The 18,081-nt window shown below is 32.8% G+C and overlaps 1 protein-coding gene across 2 annotated transcripts; it reads left to right on the top strand.

Annotated features, from left to right (window-relative positions):
* The first annotated feature begins 10,344 nt into the window (after window positions 1–10,344).
* Window positions 10,345–12,689, top strand: LOC140830804 (uncharacterized). Of its 2 annotated transcripts, none has more exons than XM_073194293.1 (5): window positions 10,345–10,557; window positions 11,107–11,259; window positions 11,483–11,678; window positions 12,079–12,098; window positions 12,461–12,689. In XM_073194293.1, exons 2-5 carry the CDS (start codon window positions 11,144–11,146, stop codon window positions 12,489–12,491), a joined length of 363 nt encoding a protein of 120 aa, XP_073050394.1. In that variant the 5' UTR covers window positions 10,345–10,557; window positions 11,107–11,143; the 3' UTR covers window positions 12,492–12,689. The 2 variants fall into 2 exon arrangements, with proteins under 2 accessions (XP_073050394.1, XP_073050395.1); XM_073194294.1 differs by having other exon boundaries at window positions 10,421–10,557; window positions 11,113–11,259.
* The last annotated feature ends 5,392 nt before the right edge of the window (window positions 12,690–18,081 follow it).

Below are 18,081 nucleotides of genomic sequence, written 5' to 3'. Positions count from 1 at the left end.
ACCTTGGAGTTGCTAACCCAACTGGGTTGATTTTGAAATTTTTTGTTCACTCCTTCTAACCAATATCTTGATCCTGACAAGTGATATCAGAGTGGATCAATTCTTGTCTCTAAACAATGTTCATTTAAATGGTTTCCTTCACTAAATCTCTATGTTTTTCAAAGTGGACTTTGATTATTGGAAGATCAGGTACAGTCTCATTTAGTTGCACAAAACAATGACATGTGGTACGTCATTATATACAGACCGATTAAAATAATAAAAGTCAATACTGCTATTGCCATTGCATGTGGTGCTCCGTAGATGATTGAAAAGCCACGAATGGAATGGACCGATGAAGATAAGAGGAAGGAAAATTTGGATAATGTTTCCAGGATATTATGTACAAATATTGGATAAGAACACATTCAGCAAAATCAAAATGTGCTCCACTGCCAAGGACATTTGGCGAAACTGATCCAATTGTGTGAAGGCAACGATCAGACCAATGAGAACAAACTCTTTTGAGTCTATGCAAGACTTTGATGAAATATTAAGCGTCATCATAATCGAACTGGCGGCTCTTGGGAAAAAAATATGGCAATCGAGAATGTGATGTCAAGATAATAGTTATGAGAGAATCCAAATATCTTACAAGATTGAATTTCATGATTTGTTCGTAGATCTTAAGGCTTATGAATTTTAACTAAAATCAAGAACCGATGGTGAGTTTAGTTCCCAATTGACCAAGGTACTAGTTGCTGCAACAATAGAACCATTAGTTTCCAAGGAGAATTTGGCCGAGCATTTGAACAATGATGTGGTGTCATTATTCGTTCATAAATTTGTTGAGGAAGAATCAAGGTAATTTCTAGAGCTCTCATCGAAGATCTCATCACAAGAGAGTATCACAAGAGAGAGTCCACTAACAAGGACATTTCTTGTTTCAACTATGGAAAAGTCGGTCATTTCATTGACGATTGTCCCAAACCAAAGAAGGATGATGGAATGCCAACTAACAAAGACGATAGATCTCATGAAAAAAAAAGAGATTCAAGGAAGACAATAATTCATTCAGAAAGAAAATATATAAAAAAAGTACTGGTGGCCGAGGAAGCCATAGCTTAAGCAGTCGAGCCTAACTTACAAGGATACAAAGCTAACTGGGAACAATGAGGTGAAGTGTTATGTTTTAAGGTAGAAGTTGCAAAGCTAAGGTCTAAGAATGAAAGAGCAAGGGTTGAGCATTAGCTATTGATTTACGAGAATAAGAAAGTAGTTGAACTGTTTAAACAATAGAATAAGTCATCAGTTAGTCTCCAGAAAATTCAAGAGCTGCAAAAGCCATCAGGAAACAGAACATGTCTCAGCTTTAGAAGTAATGTCAACAACCTCACTGAGAACAATACTCAGTCGAAATTGAACATATGCAATGTAAATACATTCACTTATTATGTCCAATTTGATATATGAACATCTGGAGCCAACCTTCAAAGTTGAAAAACCTGTTGAACAGATGAACAAAGGCATAAAATTTAGTATAGCTTATACACCAGAGAGTTCATATGGCAAGCCTAACTAGTCTGGTAACATATTCAGTTCAGTAAGGAAAAATTCTGTGAAGGGTTAGCCTGCCAATACCATAATAGTAGGCATGTTCAATCGAGATACAAGAAAGGACATAATAAGTGAAGGGAATAATCCTGTTTGGATCCAAATAAAATTGGTTACCAGTTGATTTTATTTGTGCTTGTAGATCAAAAGGCAAGAAGGACTAAAGAATTCAGTTTGATACTTAGATAGTGGTTGTTCAATACACATTACTGGTCAATCCCAACTGCTAACTGATCTAATCAAGTATAAAGGGCCCAAGATCACTTTCGGTGACAATACAAAGGTTAAGACCGTGGATAAGGGTAATATTACTCATATAAATGTTTTGACTAATGATGTTCTACTTTTGAGAATCTGTGTTATAATTTGATCATAATCAGTCAAATTTATGATAACGGTTACTTTGTTAAATTTCATAAGAGTAATTGCTTAAGAATGCTAATAACCGGACATTTTTTAACTAGAATTAGAAATGATAATACATATAAATTTGACTGGAATAGTAACTACCTAGTCTTGCTGACATGTTTTGCAGCAATTAATAATGATAAAGAGTGGTTATGACATAAACGATTAAATCATCTTAATGTTAGATCGATTAATCACTTGCGTAAATTAAATCTAGATGATGGATTTCTCGGTATATAATTTTTTAAGAATCATATATTTTATGCATGTCAGTTAGTTAAACATGTTTGATCGAATTTTTTTTATGAAATAAAAATCCCGAGTAAAAATAATATCAAAGTTTACGCTCGAATGAATTGCAAGTGAACAAGTCAAATTATAATAATGTACAAAGTACGAGTATCGTTCTCATATATATTGATTAGACAAATTTCTCTCGAGGACAATTTTTTAGTTCATTAAAACGATAAGTGAATTAATTAATCAACTAAATTAATATTGAAATCACAAAATGAAATAAACACAATATAAATAATATAAACTAAAATAATAAATAAAAAATTGTAAGAATATCGGTTCACTACCCTTTAATTTTTTTCTAATTATTGGATTTCAATTCTTAAGTCATAGTTTTGCTGAGGGGATTCTTGATCTATCAATATATTATGTCGAGCTATATTAATTTAATTAAAAAATGCAATAACAATGTCATTGTATTATTTAATAATTGCATTAAAGAAGTGTGAAATTATCTAATTTTCGACGTATTGACTATGTCTATTAACATGTATCCAATCCTATATGTCCATGAAAGTTGCAAATCCATGTATTATGTTATCATGTCACATTATAAAATCTTGTTTTGGTTTCAATTATAATACATAAAATCACTTCGAAGTTGGTCATGCTACAAAGATGCAATAAAACACAATAACATAATCAAGTATGTTTAAAAACAAAATAAAATACACAAAAATGACCCTTATCGATTTCAAATCTAGTTTTAAAAATAGTAGTAAACTGACATCTAGATGCTTATAACTACTGCACATGGATTAATTTGGATCTATACCTGTAATGATATTAGGAGGAATGAAATATACTCTTCTCATTGTTGATAATTTTTTCATATTTACTTGAGTTCTATTTCTAAGTGGTAAAGATCATATTTAAATTGATTAAATTTTTTCAACATATTCAGAATGAAAAATCATTTTCACTACTCAAGATCAGATGTGATCGAGATAATGATTTCACTAACAAAACTTTTTATGCAGATTTATCAGAATGAGGAATTCAACATATGGAATTGTTGAACAAAGAAACAGAACCTCGAAGGAAGATGCACAAACAATTCTCGCTGATTCTGATTTTTCTTAGAGATTTTAGTGAGAGTAAGCCTAATCTTTCTTATTTATTTTCTTAGGTTGAAAAATGTTATATTCACAATAATGGTAGAACTCATATGCCCGCTGTCGATGCCAAATTTGATGATGATATATTTCTTGGTTATTTGGTCGTCACTCCACAACTTTGATTGTTGTTCTTCTAAGAGCATGTTGTTCACAAGTAGTATAATTTAGTAAGTTCGAATTTCGTATCCATAGGAAAGCTAAGGTAATTACAAATCCATTATGATGTCTTTTTGTTTCTTTATCTTTCAGTTATTTGAGCCTTAGTTGCTGATTCTATATGTTCAAAATTTTAAATTAAATAGTCGAGATTAGAAGATTTACTCTTAGTATTTAAATAAAGTTAAAATAAATGAACATTATCAGAATTCAATTGATAAAATGTTTCCATATATTAAATAATCATTATTTATATTATTGTTATAAATTATTTTCCTATTCATATATTATATATCTCAAAACTTATAAATGTTGTCAAGTATCTATTGAGCTATATATTATAAATACTAAATCAAGATAACCAATTTAAATTGTTGGAAATACAAAACTAACATTTAAATGGCAAGATATGTCAGAAAGGACAATGACATGGCACAACGAGGTCTCTATTTGGAAACGGCTGTCAGATTGAAATTCGCGACCGTTGAGATCAAAGCCTATAAATATATCAATCGAATGATTTTCAAGAGCTAACAATCCTAATTTGTGAAGCATTATTTTGTAATTTCAATTTCTTTAGAGCCAAACTGTTTGAAACATTTTTAGCATACACATAAAAGATTTATATCTTATCATTGAGGATCAATTCATGCTAATATATTCTATTGTGAAATACTTATAATTGACAATAAGAGTCTTATTGATAATTTGTTTAAGTTTGAGAAGTTTCTAGGAGTTTCAGCAGACAAGAGATAAGTTAGGTTGAAGTGGATTGCTGCAAATTTCTTATAATTACAAAATTTTTCTAGTGAAATCCTTCCTAGATGGAAGAAGGAGTGACGTAGGAGTTATTCAAATCTACAAACATCCATAATAATTATGTGCATTATACTTCCCGCCGTATCAGTTTGATAACCTAACTGTTTTTTAAACCATCTTCCATATTCAAATAGTTTCAGTAAACCCCATTCCACGAAATATTCTACTGTTGGTTTGTTGAACACCCAATTGACAAGAATCACAATTACTTGCGTTGCTAACCCAACCAATGTAATTTTGAGATTTTTTATTCATCTCCTCTAAACCAATCTCTTGTTTCTAACAATATTAATATTTTACTCATGCGATGCACGGGCTATATCTCGTATTGAATATGATTTAAAATTGGATAGTTCGAGAATTTAGTTGATCCATTAAAACATAAGTACAAAATAAATTGATAGCCAGTTGTACATGTAATTTGCAACAAAAATATTATTAAAATTATGAAAAACTTCTTTAAATACAATTTTTGTTGTTGAGTTTTCTTTCTTATTGTCTTTTCAAATTTTGAAATCCTCACGGTTTGTAACTCTCTGGATACAAAGACATACTTGTCATGACTGAAAATGAGTTTGTTCAAACAATTATTACATGTGATAATGATTATCCTGACTTTTGTTAATTGTCACTGTATATTAAATAATTAGGGGAATTGTCTTCACTGAAACTTGAAAGGAGGTCTTGAATCAGAAGACGTCATTGACATTATTTTAATAAGAATTTTATGACGCACATTATTTTTGGTAAGAATTATTCCTTCCAAAACATGGTTTCCGAGCCTTTTGACAATCAACCGAGTTTCACTGCATAATCTAAAGGAACGATCTATGTTCGTTCTAAACCTTCACATTTAGCTCGTGATTCGGAACTCCAGAACACCTAATTTCATTTAAGAATTCAGTCATATGCGCAACATAGATGATACTACCTGAAGTAGTTTGGGAGTCGTGCTGGATATACATATCAGATCATGTAGCAAAAAAGACTCTCATTGATCGTGCTGAAGACCATTGACTTGCCTCGATGATACTAACATCGTACTCTTTGTCATCGTTTAACAATCCTAAGCTATAACAAGCATCCCAGAAGGACTGATATTGAACACCATTAACAAAAGATATATCTTCGTAGCATGTGGCTCCACAGTTGAAGTTTAATAGGCATCTTAGATAATAATCATGGCATAAACATTTTTTTTATTAATAGTAGGGCGATCAAGAATATTATTGATTTGATCCAAATCAGAAAAAAAAAAAAAAGATTTTGTTCATTCAGAATATGAAAGCTCAATTGTTCAACTTGTGTATCTCTTTATTGAATACCAAATTTGAAAATTCTCCAAGAAGCCTCACACGAGGTAATGTATATTAAATGGTAGTACATATTCACTTCATCAACTTGTTTACCTAACTTATCATCATCCCCACAATGATAAAAAGATGCAATAACTCTGTCGTGTCTCTTAATTATATACTAGAACAAATACTTGATGTCGAGATTAGTTACACCATTCAACGTGCAAATGAGCTCCATATCGAATCAACAACTAACGCTTATGTGGAACAACATATTGTTGGAACATTTCATGTTCCCAATCTTGATTTTGAAGTTAACAAAACTTGTTATTTTGTTACTAATGATTCTACCTAAATGCGTAGGAAGCTGGAACTGAGCAAGATTCGAACTGATAAGTTATCGAGCCAAAACTAAAGCTATCGAGACGCAAACTGAAAGCGCCAACTGATCGCCCAAACTGAATTGTTTCAACTGGTATATCAAAGACAAGTTCAACTGATTGTCCAGCTTATAGACAGTTCAGCAGAAGACCTTCATAAGCCCGGCCAGCTGATGAAGAGTTGGACTGATGAAGAGTTCGGCTGACCAGTTCAACTGAAGCAGCAAAATCAATTCAGCTGACGAGCCAAACTGATTTCACCAAACCAGATCTAGATCAGTTTAACTGACTAGTTCAAGAACATCAATTAGGAATCTATCAGTTTGCAGAACACGGCAAGCTTATTCAATGGAATCCAGCTATGCACACAGAGGAAAAGTTATTGTATGATCAAAGGTACAATAATGGACGTTACAGCAAAGCTTAAAGACAAAATGTTCCAGCATAAATGTCAGAAAGTCGAGACACAAATCTCAAGGAACACATTCAAGCTGCAACGAATACAAATATTGAGTCTCACTATACAACCAGTCTCTCATCTATAAATAGAAGATCGGTGAAGACCAATATAAAAATTGTAGAACAAGAAGAGTGTTTGAAGATACAAAGAAAAAGGGCACATATATTTCATATCACTATATCAGCTTACAGAAGCTATCAGCCAAGAGGGAACACTTCATCATGTTATGAGATTAGATTAAAAGCACAATTCCCTCAGTGTGTGGGAACACTTTTGTGTTGAACTCGGAGATAAGTTCTCACACACACATACACCACAGCTCAAACATAGTCTTGCACAAAGACAATAAACTTGTGTATGTAGTCTTTGACACATAGATGTTAAACAAGTGTTGACTGAAAGGTGCTATCTTCAGTCTAGACTAGGAGTTCAGTTAGGTAGTTGGGTAAGTCCTAAGCTTGGTAGGTTATTACACTTCTTGTAATTAATCAAAGTCTCCTAATGTTTCCAACCCAAAATGGTAGAAGAGGTGACGTAGGAGCAGTTCAGTCTCCGAACATCCATAAACATACTCAGATTCCTTCTGGTCCTCCATTGATCAAGAATTTCGATTTTCGGGAAGACCAATTGAAAGGGATGTAGCGCAGCTTGAAATTTAACTTTTTTTTTTGTTTTTTAATAGAGTTTTTTTCTTTAAGAGTACTCCGAGCACCGAGGATTTGAGCCTTCTGTCACTTCTTAGTGAGGGAAAGATTTGTCCCCGGAGATTCGACACACAAGCTCATTTCGAGTCCATTCGTGGTTATGAATATAACGTCGGCTTCTTCAAAACCTTTTTTATGCTAGTGAGCTGCCTTCAGGCTTTAAACCTTCCAAGTAAAGTGGCATCCTCTTTTTGTGTATATAATTGTTTAACTACTGTTTTTAAACTGATTTGATCAGTAAGAGCATCTGTTGGTTCAGTTTTCACCATAACTGAACTGATATATGTCACAACTTATTATCCATTTTTTCAGTTATTCAGTTACACATGATTCAAAATATATCAGTGTTTCTTAATGAAGAATTACTTCGAGTGTTTTCCGCTTGGTTTGCAACCAAACTCGATTTAATTCATCGGTGTATACATTAATTATACACGAGCTATTGCAGCTCATTGATTTATTGTGTTCAAAGAATCTTAAGGTGCCCAGCACACGATCCTTCACATATCTATTATCCAAATTAACACTGTTTTTAAAAATAGTTCGCCCATTATCACTATGCTTGTAGATTAGGTATCCATCCTCGTCTATTGATGTGAAGTCAACAAATTTTTTTGGAAAAATCTTTGTGTAGTGGCCATCTAACAAGCACGAAGAATTATTTCTTGCCTCATCATATTGGCCATGAATCATGAAGTCACACAAAACTACATAATAAATTGGATCCTCCTTCTCATCAGGAATTTCTGCCAAAATTATTCCGCTTACTGTCTCTAAGCCTAGAAATTTGTCTTCTTTATAAAATATATCCATGAGGTAATCCTCGCTTCTGAAATTTTTCCATATAGATAAATGTAATAAAGTTAACAAACATTTTTTGTAATTATCAAAAAAAGAATTATTATCTGTGAGAACCCAAATTTTTGGGCATGTAATTAATTAAATATAGACATGTATAAGAATTTATTTTCGAGTTATAATAAATTCGAAAATATTAAATAATACATGGTATTAGAAATTTCAAGTCAATAAATACATGAAATTCAAAATTCAGTACAAATCATGTACTAATTACGAAATAAGGCTGGATATCAATCAAATTTGGAAAGAAATATTACATACAAGGCAGCTTTTCTCAACAAGGAAGCATATCAATAAATATGGAATACATATCTCGATAATTATGGAAGGAGCATATCCAAATTTTGGAAATTATATCAATCGAATTATGGTAAGATTTTCACCTCACCCCTATAAATAGGAGAAGCTATCATTCAAACTTCACACATTAATTTTCGAGTTTTGCTCCAAATTTTCGAAACTCCTCTCCAAAATTTTGCACGAGTCATCAAAGTTATGTCCAAGTTCAAAAATTCGTTTCTCTCGCTCGGAGGCTCAGAATCCGATCTCCACCGTTAAGTATATCCTTCGATATGTTCCGAATAACATATCCAAATTTCAGCAAATTCCAACGGTTCAATAAGGCGCAATGAATTTTTCAAGACGGCTGATTTTTCGGCGATGGTGCTGCTGCGTTTTCGAAGTGCCGGTTGCATGATTCTACTATGTTTTTCCGAGTTCTTCACGTTTTCTTTCAGTCTAAGGTAAGTGGACTTGTTTTAAAGATTAAATCTCGTTATGCATTTATCTTATTCGTTTTTGAAAATACGATCGAGTACATTCTTCATCTACTCATTTCTTGTGTTGATTGTCATACGATTTTGAGCACTGTGAGGATTCGATTGGATATGGGTGGGAATCCCAACCATGACGTACCCTTACGCGGTGGGGGATATAACCGCTATACGGCCTCGCCCCCTTAGAGGAGTAAAAATTAGGGACTGATATCAGTAAACCATAGAAAGTAGACGAATCTCAGTGCTGGTAAATGTTATGCAAGTGATATGAATGATGTTATGCAAGTGCAAGTCATGTGATTTTTGAAATTATGCATATTGTTATATTGTGCTCGGACGGCCCCCACTTACGGAGTATTTCCCAAAATACTCACCCCTTACTCTACTCTCCCCAGACAAATCAGAAGAAGAAATAGAGAAAGAAGAATCGGACACCAGTTTTTGGACTGATAATGGACGCATGAAGAATTTTAATTAAGAAGATGGTATTGTGAGTTTTTAATTCAAGTTATAAACGCTTCCGCAGATTTTTGTCATTTTAAGAATCTACGTTGTAAAGACAATCTTTTGATTGATTATGAGTAATAAACTGGTTTTGGTTTATACTGTACTACGAGGCTTGTTGTTTAGCAATTATGTGATTGTTGAATAACGCCGGTGTCGACTAACCCGGTCTCGGGGCGTGACATTATCTTTATTTCAAGAGAAAGTTACATTTATAAATGAATGCACGAAATTTAAAATTATTACAGGCTTGAACGTTAAAGAAAACTTTGTTCTTACGAATATATTTGATCAAGTCATTCAACTTAATTTTGAATGTTTTGCACACAATATCAGAATGATCTTCCCCTTCCCTCAACAAATCTTATGATTTCGGTTTATTTCGGATTATGTGTAAATGTTATAAACAAATCTTAGTATCCAACCCATTAACATATAATCATCACATTTTTGATAGATCGGAACCATATATTGACCATGTTGGTCCCACATGCTGCAATTTGAGATAATAAATATGAAAATAGAGAATAAATTGAACACCGGGATTTTCGTGGAAAATCCCTAAAAATTATGAGGGTAAAAACCACGGACAAGATGAAAAGAATTCCACTATAATATTTTATGGTGTACAACTCACTTAGTTTTCAACGAGAACACATTATTTTAATACAGAAGAACAAAATACCACACAAATATTCTAAACAGTCAAAAACTATAAGATGAGATAAAACTGGAAGAAGAGATACTTTGAAATGAAGGAATGAGACGTCTATTTATAATTGAATTTCGAAGTGTGAAATCACGTAAAAAAACGCTATCTTCCATTTGAAATTTCATTTGTCAATACACCCGCTTCATTAACATCTTCGTCTGCTTGTATGCTATATTCCTCTGCCGTCAGACCCGTCGGTGTTTCCCCGTACAAATGAGCATCATGAAATATACGTCAACCTTCCATATTCGATCACCGTGTATGATCGACAACGAACTGCTGGAAAAGTCTTTTGGAAAATAGAATTTTTGATGACTCACAATTGCTATAATAAAGTAATATGGGCTTGGTTCTAATAAGGCCCAACCAAATCGGGTCCACGGAATAGGTTAACCCGGGTCCATAGGAGACGTCCTTTACAAAGTCGAAGTTTTTTCGCACAGATCCCTCTCGTCTTCGCCAAACTCTCAGGTATTTGCTCGTAATTATTAGCTTTAATTACTGTTCGATCTGAACAATTATGAAGATAAAATCGCACCTTTTACTCATATTTTTTAGAATTTACGAGTTTAATGTTATTTTTTGGATGTATTACGAGCATTGTTTGTGTTTAATTTCAGAACCGAATTGTAAGTTACGATAGTCATCGTGGTTTGCGTGAAATTATATGGAATTTCACAAATTCTTGTTTATTTTGGTTGCTGAAGAGTTTTATATAATTGTTGTATTTTTTTTTCCTGTTTTTTCTACGTTTCTAGATGTGTCTACGTTTCTAGATGTGGTATTGAAGTATTTAAATTTTATAGTTTTTAAACCGAATAATACCCAATGCTCGAACGTGATGCAGATTTGACTTCTGTTGCATTGTGCGAACTAGCTTCTGTGCAATTTTATTTCTGCGGTTTATTGAATCTTAAAGGTCTTGTGGTGGAAAATTTGAGTTGTCGCTTTTTGCTGATCAGTAGGCATTCGTGTTGGGTTGTAATGATTTGATCTTTAGCTCTGATTTTTCTTCCCTAGCTTCAGAAGGGTTGTACTACAATCAAACGAAGAGGTCATGGCGATCCAGGAAGATACAAATGCAGACAGAAAGAAATCAATCGATGCCACAGATGCGCTAGCGACGATCAATCTTGAAAATATGCAAAACAACACAAGAGTTATTAATTACTGGTTAGTTCTGTAACTAAGTATCATGTGATTCTGCATAATGACCACCATTTTCGTAAATACTCATGCTTTTAACCTGATATCCTGTGTGAGAGAGACATTTTAGGAGATTTACGCGTTATTTTTAATCGCGTGAAACATTAATACGCATCCAGATTTTTGCCATTTTGTGAGAATCAAAAAATTTATAAATCATACTGAACCTTGGTCTTTTTCTTTTATTCAGCCGCACATTTATGTCGATCATAGGTGGGGTCGTTGCAGGAATTTTGGGATTTACTGGTTTGACGGGATTTATCTTCTATTTCATAGTCATGGCTATTACTTCAGCTGGACTTGTTGCCAAGGCCGAGTTTTCTGTTCATTCTTATTTTGATAGTTGGAACAAGATTACACTTGATGGATTTCTTGCTGGGCTTATGGTATATACTTTTTTATTTTTCTATTGACATCATTTTTGGAACTTCTGATTCTGAATTTCGTGCCGATCTATTTGTATGCTTATTGGAGGTTTATAGCACACAGTATATTCATGCTGGTCTCTGGGGTCCTTTGGCCAGATATGTAGTTGTTTTTGGCCCTTATAACGATGATCCAACTGTTGTTGAAAGTCATTTGATTACATCTAGATTTTTATATTTTTGCATGGTTTATTAAAGAGATATTCCTCTCTCGGTGGGACATATGCATGCTGCAACGTTTGACAAATGAAACTTACCTGTGGTGCATGCGATTTTTTTTTATCTTGTTCTTGTTTAATTTTCTTCCGATTTCCATTGTTAATTTGTAATATCTAATATTGGCTATTTTTGTTTCTTGCAGTCATTCGTGTTATTCTGGACGTATCCTCTTACTTTCTAAATTCATTCATATTTACAGTTGATTGAGTTTTTTTCCCCTTTCTGATGGGTGTTTTAATTGATATTCAAGATCCATACAATGCATACTTTCGTGTGATCATTTTATATTTGTGATAGAAACGTTGGTTCTGCCTTATGCTTGTAATTCAGGGTGATGTACAACCTCCTTTTGAAACTAATCCTATTTCTGAATCTCTGTATTATGAATTCTGGGGTGGTTGTAATTTACATAAACTTTCTTCTACTATATCTATTCTTCTTATCAAGGTGGGATAACCAGGTGATACGTAATAATCACTTTATTTTCATACTTATGTTTGCTTTCTATCCTTGACCTGGAGAAGATTTGCCTACGACTTCGTGCATATTTTCTGAGGAATCCACAATGATGGCCGTTCACTCAGAAGTACCAAAGGAAGGGGAAAGACGCTCTTTAAAATTTTAATGCCAAGTATTTTACGAAGTTTTGGTGATGTAAACCTGGCTTTGGACAAACATTAGGTGTTGAGGTTGCTACTGTAAGAATTGTTTTTAAGCTCCATTTTTTTTCAGTTACAAATGTTGAATGTTTAACTGCTTCTATTTATTCAGCTTCCCTTACAGTTCTGAAACATGGTGTCCGGGATGTTGCATGCGTGTGTGTTAGGGCTTTTTAGGCCTTGTGTCCAGGGTATATATAGTAAGAGTGGATCGTGTGTTGTGTGTAGCATAATTTCCACAAAAATTTCCAGAATCTTTTTTCTTTGTTTGAGTTCGAGTATGAGTTTGAGTTCAGGAGGGTTTGTTACAATTGAATTTTGAATCTTAGACTGACCCAAAAATTGAGATCTTGGTATTATCTCGGGCTTAGATGATCTATAAGCCATTGGTTGATCCTTGTTTCTTAAATACTCTCTACTCAAGCATTGCATGATCAAATTGCTTGCATATCTCAAGTATTTGCTCGTTAACATTATCCATTTACACCAGTTGATTTTAACCACAGAAATCTTCAAAATGGCTTGCATATCCCCAGTATTTGACTCGTGAATTGAAAAAAAAAAGTTAAATTTTGTATGATCTTCAACAAAATCGAGTTTTTTCTACTCATTTATCGAACAAACACTCTCTTGCATGTGTTTTATCTCCCTTGCCCAAAGTTCCCCCCTAGTTATAAATCCCGCAATTTAGGATTTAGATATTAATCCTCTTTTATATTGAAGGATAATCTCTAATCATAGTTCCAATTTCTATTAGCATCTCGTTGCATTTTATTTTTGGTCTGTGTGCTTGGAGGACTTTCTAATCTTAAATTTGGATCGTTTCAAAATGGTTGAGTCGATGCAACCTAAGGGGCACTGTCTCATTCCAGTTATTTGTTTGCCACGTGTCACATAATTTTTTTTTTTATTTAACAAAAAAACTCAACCAGCACAGGACTTTCTAATCTTAAATTTGGATCGTTTCAAAATGGTTGAGTCGATGCAACCTAAGGGGCACTGCTTCATTCCAGTTATTTGTTTGCCATGTGTCACATAATTTTTTTTTATTTAACAGAAAAACTCATGGTTGAGTTTTTGCAAAATTTTGCTACTCTCTCTCAGCCGTGGTTTTTTCATTTCGGAATGTTGAAATAAATAAATCTTCACAATTAATGTTGAGTCCTTCATTGCATCAAGGACCTGATGGCTGCAGCAGAAAATAACACAGTAGATAAAATTTAAAAGGAAAAATGTCAATAGTTAACCAAATAAATAGGATTGATGATAACCTGCAAATTGCTACAGTGAGACTGAAGGAAGTGTGAGCAATCAAATTTAAGTAAAACGATTACCTCCAATCTACATCCTCTTAATTTTCACCAAGTAGTTCATCTAACTCATAGACAATAAAAGATTAGTTTCATCTAATGACAAATTAGCATCATCCTATCAAGCAGAATGTAGACATAGATCCAGACACTTTGTTTTGGCCGAGCAATAGTCTATGTTAATAATAAAGATTATTTATCGATACACAAAATCTTTTTGCAGAAACATGTATATAAGAATACACACATGTTACAATCAAAATATTTTATTGTTTTACAGATATACACTCTCATACCGCACATACACACACAAAGAGTCTAGACTTGAGAGCCTTGTTACTTTGGCCAATGTTCAGAAGGTATAGTTTAATGTCAGAATTTGAAATAGGAGTGTCACCAAAGTATTTTGTTCTCGGTTTACCTTAGAGGCCCACCTGCGTACAAAGTAGGGAGAGTTGGTTTCCACATTTTCATTGAGTTTCTCGTAGGGATGTAAACGAACTAAACCGTTTGTGAGCTATTCGAAGCTCGATTCGATAAAAGCTCGTTTGAGCTCGTTTAATGAGGCTCGTTAAGATAAACAAACAAAACTCAAGTTTTACAGTATTCGGCTCGTTAGCTCGTGAACATGTTTGTTGGTAAGTTCATGAGTAATCTTTTAGATGAAAAAATAATAGTTTTGATATTAGATTTATTGATTTTGCATATTATTTATGAAATATATAGAAAAATCTATTAAATTTATTTATTATAATAAATTTACAAATTTTAATAAGAATAATATATTTTTCTTTAAATATATAATTTATTTTTAATTAATTTAATGAAAATTTAAATGTATAATTCATATTTATTAAGTTTGTTTAGGCTCGATAAAGGCTTGAATAAGCTCGTGAGCCATGCATATATTCGTTAAATAAAAGCTCGAGCTCGGCTCGATTATAAACGAACCACGCTCAAACATTCAAGAGTTCGACTAGGCTCTACTCGATTACATCCGTAGTTTCTCGGTTTACCTTATATCTTTAACATACAATTTCAGAGAAATGAAAATTTTCGAGACATTATCTTCAATTTCACAGAAATAAGAAGCACCAAATCCCACATTTTTTGAAACAAACACATATCTCCCATTATATAAAAACAAATGTACAGTGGCAAGGAAAAACCTCATCTTGCCTGATTCAATGAGAGGAGCTCGTTTCCATGCTGCAAAAGAGGAACGGTGGACTCCGAGAGAGAATACGAGAAGAGAGAGGTTTTGAAATTTCCGAAATGAAAAAACCACGGCTGAGGGAGAGAATAGCAAAATTTTGAAAAACTTTTTGTCAAATAAATAAAAATTTAATTGACACGTAGTAAAAAATTACTGGAAGGGAGCAGTGTCCCTTAGGTAGCATCGACTTAACCTTTCAAAATCGGGGCTTAGCTCCACTGGTTTCATCTTGGAAATCCCGTGTAGTAACTCGATTTCGAGCCCCCCACATATATTAGGAATCTCAAAAAATCAAATCTGCATCACATGTATAGGATTTGCTGACTAACTAAAATCACAACCCCGATCTTTTGAATTTAATTAGTTTTAATCTTTAAAACCCTTTATTTCTTTATTATAACTAATAAAATATGCACACTCATTGTACTTGTTATTATTATTTTTAATTTGATCAAATAATATAAAACAATTAACACAAAAATTATTTTCAGTTTGGAAGAGTTGTTCGATTTAAAATGAATGTTTTGTTTATTATTTTTTTTATGTAAAATATGGAGTGACTTGAGGTAGTTTTTATAGAACAAGAAGGCTAATTATGAAATTAAATATTGTAATATTCTCTAAAATATTTATTTTCAGGGTCTCAAATTTAATAATTTAATATAGAATATTATAGATATATATTATAAAAAAATAGCTATCAACACAAACAATGATATTCGATACTATTAAATGCGGATAAAAATACCCCTTTCTTTTTTCCATATTATAAAAGCAAATTATCACGAAAAATAGTTTTTGGATTCTTAAAATGAAAAATACCCAATAATAATCCAAATAAAATTGCAATTTTAAAAATATCAATTCTGTTGAAAAATATATTTAAAATGTGTGTATTGAATATTTGAATGTTGAATATTTGAATGTTGAAAATAAGAATTGTAAATATTGAAAATTAGTGTGTGATGATATAGGTAATGATGTATTTTATTTTTGGATTATTTGTAAATATTTCCTATAAATAGATCTCTCATTTGTGAAGAAAATCACAATTGAGTAGAGAGAAAAATATTATAAAGCGTGTAGTTTGGTAAATTTTGAGAGTTTGAGATTTTTACTTTTTACCATAAATTTTTACTTTTTCATAACACGTTATCAGCACGAAACTCTAAAAGTTCTACATACTTTTCCAAGCTCCAAACAGAAGAAAAAGTACCACCATGTCAAATTTAACAAAGCTCAAATTTGTTGCGCTCGACATCACAGGAAAGAATTATATGCCATGGACTCTAGATGTAGAAATGCATCTTGAGTCATTGGGTCTAAGCGAGACCATTAAAGAAAATGGCATATGCACGTCACAAGAAAAGGCAAGATCCATGATATTTTTGCGTCGACATCTCGACGATGGATTGAAATGTGAATATCTGACTGAAAAAAATCTCATGGCTTTGTGGAAGGGATTAAAAGAAAAATTCGAACATATAAGAGAAGTTATAATTCCAACCGTCCGGGATGAATGGAATACATTGAGATTCCAAGACTTTAAAAAAGTCAGTGATTACAATTCGTCGATGTATAGAATAATCTCGCAATTAAAATTTTGTGGACATGAGGTCACAGAATTTGAGATGCTTGAAAAAACATTTTCCACGTTTCATGCATCAAATATTACTCTACAGCAACAATATAGAGTACGTGGATTCGCGAGATATTCTGAACTCATCGCCTGTCTTCTTGTGGCGGAAAAGAACAACGAGCTATTAATGAGAAATCATCAGTCCCGACCCACTGGATCAACAGCATTTCCAGAAGTAAATGCTGTAAGTAAAAATGAATTTAAACCTGGAAACCAAAATCAATTTCAAAGACAAGGTTTTGGTCGAGGTAGAGGTCGAGGTCGTGGACGTGGTCGTGGACGCGGCCGTGGTTTTGAAAATAATAGAGATAGTTATTTTTATAACTCATCTCAAAAGAGCGTCCCAAACCATCCACTGAAAAGACATCATGAGAATACAAGTGTTAATGAGAATCACTCAAAAAGATATGAAATTTCTTGTTACAGATGTGGTACTCCAGGACATTGGTTCAAAGTTTGTCGAGCCCCTGAGCACCTTTGTAAACTTTATAAAGAATCATTAAAGGGGAAAGAAAAGGAGACCAACTTCACTGAACGCAGTGACCGTTTGAGTGATTCAACTCATTTTGATGCTGGTGATTTTATGAATGATTTCTCTGAAAATGATCAATATGTTGGTGGGATAGAAATGAACAATATTGATGCTGCAGATTTTCTCAACGATTTCTCTGAAAATGAACAATATAATGGTAGAATATAAATGTAAAATAATTTATTTTTCATGTATTCATAGAATAATGTTTTATTGTATAATTATGATATGTGTTATATTTAAATATATATTGCCAGTAATTTATTTCATTGCATATTTTTTTGAAGTTCAAATATGGAAAATGCTATGTGCAAAGCTGAAGTTTGCATACCCGATAGTGGTACAACGCACACTATTCTCCGAGATAAAAGATATTTCTTGGAACTAAAACCAACAAAAACAACAGTGAATACAATATCAGGTCCTGTAGACTTGATTAAAGGATGTGGTAAAGCACAATTTTTGTCACCTAATGGTACAAATTTTTTTATCAATGATGCTTTATATTCACCACAATCGAAAAGAAATTTGTTGAGTTTTAATGATATATATTCCCATGGGTATGATAATCAAACAATGAATGAAGGGAATGAGAAATATATGTGTCTTATCACATATAAATCAGGAAAGAAATATGTGATTGAAAAACTATCAATGCTCCCTACTGGATTGCATTATACACATATAAGTCCCATTGAATCAAACATGGTAGTTGATAATTCTTCGATATTAACCAATTGGCATGATCGATTGGGACATCCTGGTTCAACAATGATGCGAAGAATTATA

Source organism: Primulina eburnea, chromosome 4 (assembly GCF_022965805.1).
Source record: "Primulina eburnea isolate SZY01 chromosome 4, ASM2296580v1, whole genome shotgun sequence".
Classification (NCBI taxonomy): domain Eukaryota; kingdom Viridiplantae; phylum Streptophyta; class Magnoliopsida; order Lamiales; family Gesneriaceae; genus Primulina; species Primulina eburnea.
Note: the sequence above shows the minus strand (reverse complement) of the source record. Positions and strands in the feature narration are given on the sequence as shown.